The sequence below is a fragment of the Malurus melanocephalus genome, unplaced genomic scaffold (assembly GCF_030028575.1).
Source record: "Malurus melanocephalus ecotype Western Australia unplaced genomic scaffold, MMel_1.1 scaffold_52, whole genome shotgun sequence".
Lineage (NCBI taxonomy): Eukaryota > Metazoa > Chordata > Aves > Passeriformes > Maluridae > Malurus > Malurus melanocephalus.
The window spans coordinates 2,864,103-2,877,148 of record NW_026623284.1 but is presented as its reverse complement, the minus strand read 5'-3'; the positions used below and the strand labels follow the sequence as shown (position 1 = coordinate 2,877,148).

The following is a 13,046-nucleotide window of genomic DNA, read 5'->3' as shown; positions in this document are numbered from 1 at the left end:
CATGATGCACATAAATAAATTTTCCTCCTCAAAACAGAGGAGGTTTCATCCACCCCAACTCCTGCAATATGCCTGGTCTGGAGAGGGCTGGCAGGCACACGAAGCCACGGCCCAGCAGCTTGGTTTTTCATGGAAAAAGAAATAAAATAAAGCTTCTGGCAAATGTTTCCACTGAAAGGGTGATGCTGGAATGGGGCTCTTAAATAATTTATGGATAATGTTCTAAAACATGTATTTCTTCAAAGCAAATAAAAACAACCYTCAGTTATCTGAAAATCCAGAACCCAAAAGGATTTTAGTTCAAGTTTCCTTGCACTTTTGCTGGCCACCAAAAAGCTGGAAGGGGAAACCTTTTTCCACTGAAAAAGGTTTATGGGGAAAAAATAAAGAAAATATTGACTTTGCATAAGGTTTTTCAGGGACATGGTGTGAAGACATTTTCTGCCCAACAGAAGCAAAAATAGCTAAATCTTCCCCAGAACATCTACCTCCCTTCCAATGTGTTTGTGCCAATTACATACAGTTTTATTATTTTTCACTGTTGTTTACATGGCAGAGTCAGCAGAAAAACATGAGACATTTCAGAAACATGGAAAACATGACCCTGAACTACCTTTCATTATAAAATCACTTTAAATCTCCTTTTAAATGTGGTTTCAAGAGAAAAGSTGAACCGAGTTAAGATCCTCTTTTGATAGCAAGCACTTTGATGACAGAGAGAAAACACTGAAATGCCTTATGACTGCAAATGAAGAACAGCTTCTCCTACAGAATTCCCAGCCTCTTAGGATGCCTTTTGACTGTGCACCAAGCTCAATGAAATCCCCACTTTGGGAAACCAAAACACAGCATCATGTCTGTCTGCCGAGTTCCTGACACTCAGTTTTACGCCCCGTTTGAAATGCTGCTTTCCCTTTTCAGCTTGTTGGAGTCTCTGCCCAGAGATCTGGGATTGCTTAGATCTGACTCAGGAGGTCAAAAACACTTCTGCTGGATTGTGAGCACCCCCTAAGCAGAGCTGCAGTAGCTTTGTGCAGACCCCAGATAATCCACAGAGAGGAGTGACCTCCTGTTATCATGCAGAGGGCTTGTTGAAACTTCTGTGCAAGACTGATGGTTTACATGGAAAAGAACCAGAGGAATGGCTGCTGCATGGGCTGGTTACTCTTGCCACCTGACTAGGAAACAGTGCCAAGGACTCTGGTTTTGGTGCATTAGCTCCTGAAAATCCCAATGTCAGCATACGCTGCATCCCACAGCTGGCATTGCCCAGTGYTCCTCCTGTTTCCTTGGCTGAACCAGCATGTTGTGCCCATTCCTCCACTCTGTTCTTCAAGCATTCCCTCAAAATCCTTTTGCACCCCAGGCTCTCCCCCTTGCAGAGCTCATACCTCACCCTTTGTCTGCCTTTTYGTAGTTCAGAGTTCTTCAAGGCAGTGACACCTCACAGTCAGTGGTGCAGGCCTGGTCAGGAACCAGCAGCCCTGAATCAGTAAGGACTGGCCAAAGCTTGGCATAAAAATTGGTAGGAAAGACTCAAATTTGCAAGAACTCATCTTCCCACTAGCACAGCTACAGATGAAATCAATTCTGCTGACCAGGCATGTCAGTGACAGCTCCCAGTGCCACAGCTCTCTGCTGGCTCACATTTACAGACTAACATGTGCCAGAAAAAAAGGGCAGCAGAGATGTTTTGCTCAAGCACTGTTTCTGCTGAGACTCTGTGCTTTACCATGTATTTATGTGTGCCTTTCATTCAGGGTCATCTAGAGACTCTGCCAGACTCTGGGCAAACTCTCRAAAGCCATTTTTTAGGAAAAAAAACAACAGAAAAGGACAATCCTGGTACATCCCAGCACCAGGCTCAAAGAGAGCCCTTGCACATGTGCCACCCATCCCTGGCTTCAGTAAGAGCTCCACGTGTTGGACCTACCCCGCTACCCCAGAAAAACATTTTCTATACATCTTCTCTGAGATGCAGCAAACCACRGGATTTGTTATCAAGGCAGCACAGGCTATGAAACAGAGAAGTGACAAATCCTCGGAGAAAAACACTCATTTGTTGCACAGAGAAGAGTTTGGAAATATTTGCTGCCATATAAGTACAGAGGATCTTTAGGGGATGAAGCATTTCTCCATGTGTATTTCTGAAGGAGGGCCTCACTTTATTCAAGGCTGTCAGCTCTATATCTGGTAAGTACTTGCATGAAAATTATAGGGATCTGTAGAAATTACCCTATAACCTGCACTCACAGACAGAGAACATTCACTGTGAATAAATCATTAAATCCTGCCTGTAGGCTGGAATATGAACCACTATACCCCTGCTATACAGCCCTTTGTGTTGCTTTACCAGTTCTGCACAAGGCACTCTGCTCTCTATAAAATCCTACAAGCTTCTTCTCACAAAAGCTCCTACAGATCCTGCTGATCAACAGGATTTGTCATTTCAAAAAGCTCAGAGTATTTCAAAAAGCAAGGAAAGCATAAACTCAAGCCCAGAAAACCAAAGAGAAGACTACACAAGGCTACAAACAAATCCAGTCCCTGCAGGGCTGCAAGAAGAGACCAGGTGTCTCCCTGCCTGGCTTCAGGGGTTCCAGGCACCTATTCCCAGCACCTCTGAAGGAAAGGGATGCTCCCCTTCCTCTGGCACCACTGCGAAACACTGTTCACATTCCCCTGAGAAACCCCAAAAACAGCTACCACTGATGGAATTTCACCAACAAGAACAGACTGGTGGCACACAGACACATATTTGGTATTCATGGGGTGAAGGTGGTCCCAGCCCAGGAGCTAAGGAGCCCAAGCCCATTTAACTATATTATTCTACCACCTGTGAAGCAGGGACAGATACTGAGGAATAACTGCATCAAGGTCCCAAACAGCCTTGGCTTTCTAGAGATTCTCACTTTTCACTTAGATAAAGCTCAGTAACATCAAATTAATTGGAAACTTTTATCGCTGTGTTTCCCACCCCCAAATTACCCAATTCCCACCCCAGGTGCCCCGTTCTCTTCACTTTTGTGCTCAAATCGACTCTGTTCAGCATAATCTCCCCATCCAGCCTGCAGAATCTATCCCTCAGGCTGAGGATCAGCAGCAACTGCACTGAGTTACTGTAGGAGATATCAGGGTGGCTGTCCAGACTACAACACCCACAGGGGTATGACAAAAAGAAGAGAAGAGGGGTGGTGACCAGGTTGAAATAGCACAAACCACCCCACAGAGCAYTGTGCTCCACTCACCTGTTGAATACTTGCGTGTCCTCTCGGAGTCTTTGTACAGGGACCCCATGATGTCGCCCATGGATCTGGAGATCCTCATTTCATGCTGCTTGCTGTTGTTAGGCTGAAGGAGCTGGTAATCAGACAAAGGGAATGATCAGGCTTGGCCAGAGCACTGTGGACACACCATGTGAAACCCTGTATTTGGCTCCCCATGACCCTATTACCCAAAAAAAAAAAAAAAAAAAAAGAAAAAAAAAAAAGAAAGAGAGAAGACATGCACGTAATCTGTAGCAATCCAAAAACCACTCACAAACAATTCACATCTGTTAATAAAACAGTCTAATAAGATGAGGTTCCCACTGATAATGGCAAATACATATATTTGACATAAAAGACTGCTCCTGCACTGCATTATCTCCAGAYAGATACAGAGACTGATCACTAGACTGAAAACACTTGCAATCCCAAAATCAGCACCTCTCCTCCATGCTCCCTAGAYTCCAGGGACAGACTAGGCACTGCAGAGGTTCCTCTGTGACAGGGCAGAGGAATGGAGAGTGGAAGGTCAGGGAAGAACAAAGAAATGCATATCCAGCTGGTGACTTGGCAGTGGTCAGGTTTTTACTAAGACCACACGCTACAGGGAGCTGTGATTTTGTGATAATTTTATGCATAACCTCAGAGCTGTGTGCTCTCACACACAGGAGCACGGCCTCGAGCTTCAGGAAGAGATGGAGCTGCTTTTAAAGGCAGGCAGGAATTCTACCTGGCTGCTCTGCTCTCGGCAGCTGGCTGCAATACTGCCGTGTTCCCACAGCTGCCAGGGCATATTGCCCTATATCCACACAAGCTTTAGGAAAACCCAGCTGATGGCTCAGTTTTCCCCCGGGATTCTGGTCCCTGCACTTCCCCAGCCTCTCAAAAGGAGTGGAGAAGCTCCAGGGGCTGTGAACACCAGCAGYAGTGTGAGGATGAGCACTGCGAGTTTCAAGCCTCCCAGCCTCTCCAGTACTTCTAGGAAATAGAAAGAAGAAACAAGAGTTGCAACATCCACARATCCCTCGCTTTAGAGCCCGTGCTCAGGGCAGCACGACGTGTGCTTTGGCAAGACACACTGTGCAAGCGAGGTCAAGCTAACAGGCTTAGCTGCAAAATCACTGAGCTCAGAAAAAACGAATAAATAAATAAAGATGGAAAAAACCCAGACAGTTCTGCATGAGACTGAAGGATTCTCCAGTTTGCTCTTCACAGCCTTTAGCATGGCAGCAGCACGTGGAGGGGACAGTCCCCATGCTGCCACCCAGCACAGCAAGGACCAGGGCATCACCCTGATCAGAGAGGAGAGGTGACAAAGGAATGGGGGCAGCATCCCCAGGAAGAAAGCTCAAGGGGTTCTCTCAGGGTTTAACCTTGTTTGAAGGTCAGTCTGGTATTTAACCCTTCACAGGATGCAGGAAGAGCCAGAGGGAGCTGAGCTCGGCCTCAGCATCACCGCCACAGGAAGATTCCCAAACAGCTGAGCCAGAGCAGGGCTGACCCCGCTCATAACCAGCCTGGCCTCTGCTCTGCACCGTCAGGAGACTCTTTTCCACTCCCCAGCACAATAACAAGGCATCTCACTCCGGACACAGAGGAGTGGAGAAGGTGAAGGGCTCACATTCGCTTTCTTTGGAGCGCTCACAAGGATCCGCAGGCTCTTCAGGGAAGGGCTCAGCTCCAACTGTTCCATCGCTTTGTCCAAATCTTCCTGGGATTTCAGTGGGATCAGGAGCTGGAAGGGATTAAATAAACACGGGAGAATGGCAATGTCACACTTTTGGGTAAACAGAAGAAGCCCTCTCTTACAGGGAGCAGCCTGGGAAGCGGGGGATGAGGGAGGAACCCAAGGAGGCGATGGAAAACGGAGCCCCCATGCCCTCCAGCTTGCCAAGCTCTAACGTTTTCTTCCAAGTYCTCATCTACCGAGGAACAGATGCACAAAAATCACAACAAACAACATCTGCAAGGAGAAAGCTTAAAGGTCACACCAGCAATCCAGCTAGTGRGAAAAGGAGAGGGCTGGGATGAAACCTTGGGCTTGCTGCCTGCTGCTCTGATTCTGTAGGACCTGCTGCTACCCAGCCCCAAAACAACCCCACTTGGTCTTCCTGGGAAGATGGTCATGCAGAGGTGCTCCAAGAAACCTGGGYGAGTTGCATCTGACTCTGGTAGATGCTCAGTGCCCTTCCCTACTGCTGCAGCCTGTGCTCCTGCACAGGCACAGCTTCCCCAGCATCTGGCCATCAGGTGAAACCAGARAATATCCCATAAATCAAAGTCTCTTCCCTTTTTATGTGAAAGGTGTGCACTGCTCTCCTCCCAAGAACCACTTCTTTCACTCCCAGCAGGRCAAATTCACCTTCTGCTCTTTATAAGAACAGGATTGCACAGTGCCACATCTGTCAGGCAGCATAAAGTCCTGATGTTTCCCTGGGAAATAGCAGACTGTGCCCTCATACCTCCACAGGGAATGTGACCCTCYCCAGATGGCTGTGTGGTGTACCATGTCCTGCAGACAGCCTCCAACGCCCAACACAGCTGCACTTCAGAGGAGCTCTGCGGCCTTCTGCTGCCCTGRGCTAAGATTAAAAGCACAACTTCTTGCCCCTCTTTCCGGGATATTCTGCCTAATTTCATCCCAAACAGGCCCTTGCCTCTGCAGGTTGCCTTGGGCGCTGAATCCAGCCAACACAGCACATGTTATTCTCATGCCTGTGCCAAAGTACACTGTWACTCCGCTGACCAAAGGCAGCGAGCAGCCACAGCTCCCAGCAGGCTCTCACTGGTCTTACTGGGAGCCACAGCTTCCCAGAACTCCTGRAAAGTGTCTCAGCCATCTGGGGGATCAGAGTTGTGCCACCAGCCACAGCAAACCCACCTCAGAGCAGCCCCACACAAGACAACACTCACAAGATCACTGGGACAGCCTTTTTGATCCCAGAGTGGTGCCAAGGGCTTGGCTCTGGGCCTGTGGGCAAACACACCTCAGACTGTGTGAGCTCGGCCTGACGGCTGAGAAAGCCAGTGATCTCCTGGGATGCATTGGGAAGAGCATTCCCAGCAGGTCAGGGAGCGATCCTGCCCCTCCGCCCAGCTCTGTGAGGGACATCTGGGTGCTGTGTCCAGCTCTGGGATCCTCAGGACAKGAGGGACATGGAGCTACAGGAGTGGGGCCAGCAGAGGATACAAGGAGGATCAAGGGGTTGGGACATCTCTCTTGGTAGGAAAAGCTGAGGGAGCTGGGGCTGTTCTGCCTCAAAAGGAGGCACTGAGAGGGGACCCCATCCCTGTGTGTCCCTGTCTGCAGGGAGGGATCAGAGCAGGGCCCAGGCTCTGCTCCAGGGGCCCAGCAATGGCACAGGATGAACGGGCAGGAACTGTTGCTCAGGAAATTCCACCTGAACGTGAGGAAGAACTTCTTCCCTGGGCAGTGCCCAAGCCCTGAAAAGAGACCAGAGAGGCCTGTGGAGTGTCCCTCACTGGGGATATTCCAGACCATCCAGACACAATCCTGTGTCATGTACTTCCCTCTCAAAGGAGGCTGGACCAGACAACCCACTGTGGTCCCTTCCTATCTGACCCATTCTGTGATTTCCTCTCATCCTTCGTTCACATTTGAATGAACAGCCTGTGCTTCCTGCAGCTACCAGATGAAGATGGTATTGAATATGACTCCCTAATGCAACTCTCAGCCTGCTRCCTTAAGTAGCAGAGGTGGAGAGACACTCTTGGGGCACTGCTTGACCTTCTTGAAGCTCACAAAGGCTCCACAGCAAGGCTCTGCCCCAAGCAGACAAGACTCCTTCCTTACGCTCACCCAAACAGAACTGAGAATGGTGGAGAGCTGCACTCCCTTGTTTCACCACCAAGCAGAACTTGACTCTGAGCTCCAAGCACAGCCCCACTGCTCACCCACCCCTTCACTGAGCTCCTCAAAGCACTCAGAGCAATCCTCCAGCTGCCGCTTTGAACAGAATGTTCTGTAGGTCACTCCATCTCTCTCCAACATCACAACATGAACATGTTTGCGCGCCTCCCTCAGAGGAGCCAAAAACATCAGGGAGAAATTGCCCTCTTTGAAAGGGACTGGAGCCAGTATTTAGCTTGGCTTTACCTTTTACCCACATCTGGCAAGAAAATTCCGCACAGTTTGGCTTCCAGACTGTGGCACATTGGGATATCGGGAACGGGTATCTGCTAGGCATGAAACTCAGGACAGACTCATGCAGAAGCATGGAAGTCACTGCCAGGGTGGGTTTCCAGTAACTGGGTTTGTTTGACCTAAGGACTGAGCAGCCACGATGAACAGCTAAGTTTACCTACACAGAATTTGCACTAAATTGAGCTTTTATATTTTCTTCTTGCTTTTAAACAGTATCCTCCCCTGGAGCCTGATGTTTTAATGGGGGCCTTGGTGGTGTCTCCASTGCAGGTTGAGAAAGTGAGAGCAAAGGGTGAGGTTTCACCAACTGCAGCAGCGCTGCCGGACCTCACTCCGTAAGACACCACAGAAAGCCAAAGAATTGTAGGAAACAGGGTTGGGGAAAAATTTGAGATGTCAATTAGTTCATCTTCCTGCCCAATGCAGGACCAACTGGCATCAACAATTCTCAACAAATGTTTGTTAAATACGCTTTTATCTCCTCCCTCCCCCCCATAATGGTGCTTCTACCACTTCCCCAGGCTTTAACTCTCCCTAAGTTATGATGATGCTAAGGACAGCCTCGGAGGAGACAAGGGGAGGTCAGCAGGGAGGTGGTGGCACATCAAGGTTCAATGCTCTATCCAAGGTCACAGCACAGGTTGGTGTCCGTGCTGCCCCTGGCCAGGCCAGGCTTTGCTGTCCCACTCCTCAGGAAGGCGAGCCCAGCCTAGAACTAACACAGACCTGGCCCACGGGGGACACCCATGGCCAGGCCYTGCTCTTATCTCCACCAGCCCCAGCCTGCTGATTCCATGGTCCCACCAGGATGTGATTCATGCATGCCCCTGCTCCACCCAGCTGGCATGCTCATCTCACGGATCCTGGCTCCAGGACTCCTCCTCCACCAGGACAGGGACTGCCACTCAGTGGGATTTTGCAGGGGCCTGCTGACCTCAGGGTAAATTTTATCTACAAGGTGCTACCATAAGACAGCAACAAGAATCACTGCACAATTCCCTCACAGCATAAAGACAGGGTGGAATATCGAACTGCAATGAGTCTGTGGTCACGCTCCCTCTAAGACTGGCAGTGATGACACCCAAAACCCCGACCCAGGAGCCAGATGCTGGGCTGTCACCACCTGGACATTTAGGCTGTGACCCCAAAGATGACTCTTGTCTGTTTATAGTGTTTCCACAGTAACAACCCTCAATTATTACTTCTCCGACATCTTCCCAAAGCTGTGAATTCTCATGAGGTAGAATTTTTATGTATAGAAAAACAACGTACTGGAAGTCATTGCCAGCCCTAAGAAACCAGGAATACCCAAAGGCCAGCTCATGGTCCTGCTGTGTGCCGTGCACATGCCCACAAAGACAGTCTCTAACATGGGATAAAATGCATTATTTAAGCTTCTGTTTGCTGTTGTTGGACAGAAATCCTCTTCCAGTGGAAAGAAACCTGGAATGAAATGAGTCATTCCTGGAGAATTCAATGGCAGGCTTTTCCCGGGAGGGCTGTCAAAGAATGCCCAAGATTAGAAACCTGACTGCATTCAAAGTCAAAACCCAGTGGACACTTTGCTATCATGAGGCACCTACTGTAAAAGAATAGCAACTTTTTTTTGTGGAGCAAATCTCTATTGAAACAGAAGGGAGAAAATAAGAAAGGGGGTAGAAAACAAAGAAAGCTCATTTCAGGACCTCTCTTTTCATTCATGCTTTGATCAAAGGCTGTAGGTCATCTGCAGTGAATATTTGAAGAAGCCAGCTGTCAGGACAGATCCAAAAGGATCTGTGTTTAAAAGCCCACCTCTCTGCCATTTGGCCCTCTCCTGCTTCCCACAGCCAAACTCACCCTGAGAGTCCAGGGGCTCCAGATGCCTGCCCAGCTCATGGCAAGATGCCTCACAAGAAAACACTGAGCACACCAAAACAGGTGCCAAGGATTTCCCCCTTCTGGCAACAGCCCTCAGCAGGACCCTCCTTTCACACACAACGCTGGGCTCAAAGAAAAAGTGGGAAAAACACAGAGGCCTGTCTGATGAAGGATGGAGGAGAAAGATCTTCAAGCCTTAAAATGCAGGGATTGCAGAGGGAGGGTTTCTTGGCTGCTTTTATGTGGCCACAGGACCTGCTGGAGGAACATTCAGTGATGCACATTTCACTGCAGAGCCAGCCACAAGAATGTGCACATCGTGCTGGGGGTTTGGGTGAGACAAAGTCAGCGCTGGATAAAAGAACACTGTGTGAGCAGCACTGTCCCTCCAGCTCTGCACTTCACGCTCCTGCAATTGCCCCCGAGGTGGGAAGACTTCACATCCCCATCTAAGTGAGGGGGATCTTCCGTTCTGGGGAAAAGACAATGTTCCTGTGTAACAGGCCTTACTTGAAATAATTCTGAGAAGGGAAAAGTCTGGATTGGAGACTGAGAATCCATCTGAGCTGTGTCCAGACAGCAGCTCTTGTGCACTSACTAGCTGGGAACTACAAAATCAGGTTCTTTTTCTTCACATCCAAGTAAAACACAAAATCAGGGCCTTCAGAACAAACCACTGCTCAATCCTGAAGTTGGCACCAGGCACCTTTAAGCTGCCCCCCAGCAGTAAGGAGAAGAGTACCTCATTGTTCACACAGACCAAGTCCATCGTCTGTCCAAAAGCATCCGTGACCTTCTGCACCACTTCTTTGAACTTGACTGGCCTTGGAAACTGGATAATCCTGTGTACACAAACAAATACAACAGGCTCAGATCAGTAGAAGCATATTGGAATTTGGGATTTGACTGACAGTGCAGAAGAAAGGACCTGTGTTCCATCATGAGGCATAAAGCCTGCTCAATGCTTTTGCACTCACAGCAACRCTGCTCCTCTGCTGTGCCCAAGAGGGGACTGGACTACCCTGCAAGAATAGCCACCAAAAACCCTGGTGAAGCTCCTCTGTTGCTCCCTCTAATGAGAAAAGAAGAAGAGGTGGAAAAGGAGAAATTCCAGCAGCCCTTCACTGGAGAAAACCCAGATCAGGCACTGGTCAGTGATTTTGCACCTCCATTTTCAGCAAAGGGCTCTGAATAAGGAGGAGGGTTGGAAGTGGGGATGGTGCAGTTCRGCACCCTTGGACTCTCCTGCACCATCACATGCAGCACCTCTATGGGTATGTACAGCAGGTACAGCCTAACACTGCAATAACACWGCTTAAATTTTCTTTGGCTTTAACATGCATCTTGGACCATCAGGACTGTGTCCTGCCCTGTCACAGTCACCAAGAACCAAGCAGAGGTGATTCCATGAAAATGTCAAGCAGGGAAGGGCCGACAAGCTTTAACTCCCAGCCCTATTTTTATGGGACCCGTGCCCAAAATCCAGTTATCTTAAGTAAGTGTCATGGACTGCTAATCAAAGGACACATTTCTGTAGAGTTCCAGCTCTGCTGTGGTTCAGCAGGGCTCAAGAATTAACAAGAGAAAAGGATCCAAGCGTGTGTCCCTGTAAAAGGGGCATTTAATGACTTCCAGCTTGGAATCCCTTTGCCTCCGTGCGAATCCCAAGAGTTCCTTGTGGCAYGGGGATGAGGAGGAAAGGCTCTTGCACATTAAAACTGTAGCTGATTTTAGGGGAATGAAGCCTGCTGTGAGTCATGTGCAGCTGGCTCAAGTCAGCAGGACAGTGTTGGGTGGAAAAGGTAATTTGTTCCCGTATTCATGGYACCTACCTTTTCTCTCCTTCATATTCAAACTTGATCCTGACATTCCTCTGCTGAAAGAAAAAGCAGAAAATGGTGAGGTCCCAAACAGCATCCTGGGTGGACTTGTAGATCCAGAGCTGTCAGGAGCTCTCAGGGAGACTCTCCTAACTCCTCAGGCTTTTCTGTTTATTTAGGGCCAAGTTGCCTGCTGGACTGACAGACTTTGGGGACACTCCTTGCTGACAAATGTGCTTGTCAAAAAATAAGTTCTTCTGTAAGCAAGAAGACACTTGGCTGTGTAACTGCTAGTTTTAATAAAATGCATTCATAAAGTGGAAAATAGCCCTAAATGCACTTGGGAACAAGGCACTACTATCAAAGAGGCCAACATGTTAAGTGTCTGATGCCTGTCCACCTTCAGCACTTTCCATGGTTTTACTCYAGTACTTTTCTGTTGGAAACCCAAAACCCAAAGCTCAGAGGATGTCCACAGAATATCTAGGGCAAAGAATTCAGAAGAAAAAGCAAGTATTCTTTAATGGAAGTGAAGACAGATTTTGAAGCCAACAATGCTAGGATGGTTGTAGGGCTGGTTGCTATTTTGTTAGGAGCTACAAAATGCAAAGTGTATCGAGCCCAATACACAGCACACAGCAAATGCCCACCCTGAACTGACCCATGGCTCACCTCAAGAGAAGCCTCAGAATCTGCCCAAGTCACAGCACACTGGGCACACAGCTGTGCAGGAACCAGTAAAAACCATTTCTCCCATCCCCTATTTGTGCATATTTAGCAGCAATCAAGACCACAAGGAGCCTTTTCATGCATTTGGCTCCTCAGACTGCGCCTGAGCCAAGCATCCCTCCAGCATCCCTTAGATCATCCCAGGACTTTCCGACGGCCTCCAACGCAGATCAAAACCCTTTTTACTTCCCAGACCAGGTCTAGTCACCCCACYTAACCAGCATTTTGCCCCCCACGGTGCCCACCAGCCTCCTCAAACAGTTCTCTTCCCATGCAGAGAGTAGTGCTGGCCTCCTCCCTCCGAGGTGTAACCCCAGGGAGGGCTCGGTCCCGCGCCACCGGCATCTCACAGGGATAACTCCCAGCTGGGTGGGTGACAGCCCTTCCTGAGCACAGGACTTATCTCTGGGCCTGGGCTGCCAGCGTGTGAAGGCACACTTTCCATCCTCTCAGAGGGAATGCAGAGCTGCAGCAAAACAGCTTTGTTTCTAATGAGGAAAGTGAGCTGGATGGGCGCCCTCCGGTTTATTTTTAAACTGACAGCTCCTCAAGTTCTGCAAACACCAAAATTCAGGAAGTCAAGGCTGTAGGCAATTCTGCTGAAAAGCTTTAAAACATTTTTAAAAAACCCCAACAGATTCGGGGTAAACACGTTGGATCACCCAAAATGCTTTCTTGTTATCTCTGCTTGTGGCATTTTCTGTGTTTCCRGAAGGGCTGGGAACAACCAGTGCTGGGACAGTCACCAAATGGGGCACTCCAGATGTGATACAGGCCTGTGCTAAACAGGCACTTACATCACCTCAGTGTCTACAGCCAGTTCTCCAGACCCACAAAGTCTGGACAATCTCCAGGTTCATTTCTAGAACCAGGCCCAACTTGTAAAAATACCAGATTAATTCTAAACCAGTTCAGAATTGAAAAGGAGAAGAGATGACCATAACCAACCTAGTGCTGAAGGTTCAAATCATTCTGGAGAGACAAGTAAATATAGGTGGGATTGGCACCTTGTATTATCTTGTTGGAAAAGAAGAGATACAGGCTCTTTTATGCCAATTTTTATTTGCACATGCCTCTCTGAGCAGGTCTGGCTGGTTCATCCCTCCTGGATGCTGGCAAGAAATTGGCCAGTGTGGCTTCACTGACTGTAACACCACAAAATCCTTCTCTAAAGAAAGACAAGAAAAAAAAAAAAATCAGGGCAAG

At 48.6% G+C, this 13,046-nt stretch overlaps 1 protein-coding gene across 2 annotated transcripts in view; it reads right to left on the bottom strand.

Annotated features, from left to right (window-relative positions):
• The window catches only part of LOC130573170 (mitogen-activated protein kinase kinase kinase 3-like), a 75,477-nt gene that overhangs the window by 20,629 nt on the left and 41,802 nt on the right, over positions 1-13,046 (bottom strand). Inside the window, exons 4-7 of one of the 2 annotated variants that reach the window (XM_057365424.1) lie at positions 11,124-11,167; positions 10,034-10,133; positions 4,888-5,001; positions 3,249-3,360 (exon numbers count right to left, since the gene is read on the bottom strand). In XM_057365424.1, the coding sequence (XP_057221407.1) occupies positions 3,249-3,360; positions 4,888-5,001; positions 10,034-10,133; positions 11,124-11,167 (370 nt within the window). The remainder of the gene's footprint in view (positions 1-3,248; positions 3,361-4,887; positions 5,002-10,033; positions 10,134-11,123; positions 11,168-13,046) is intronic. The other variant, XM_057365425.1, reaches the window with a different exon arrangement.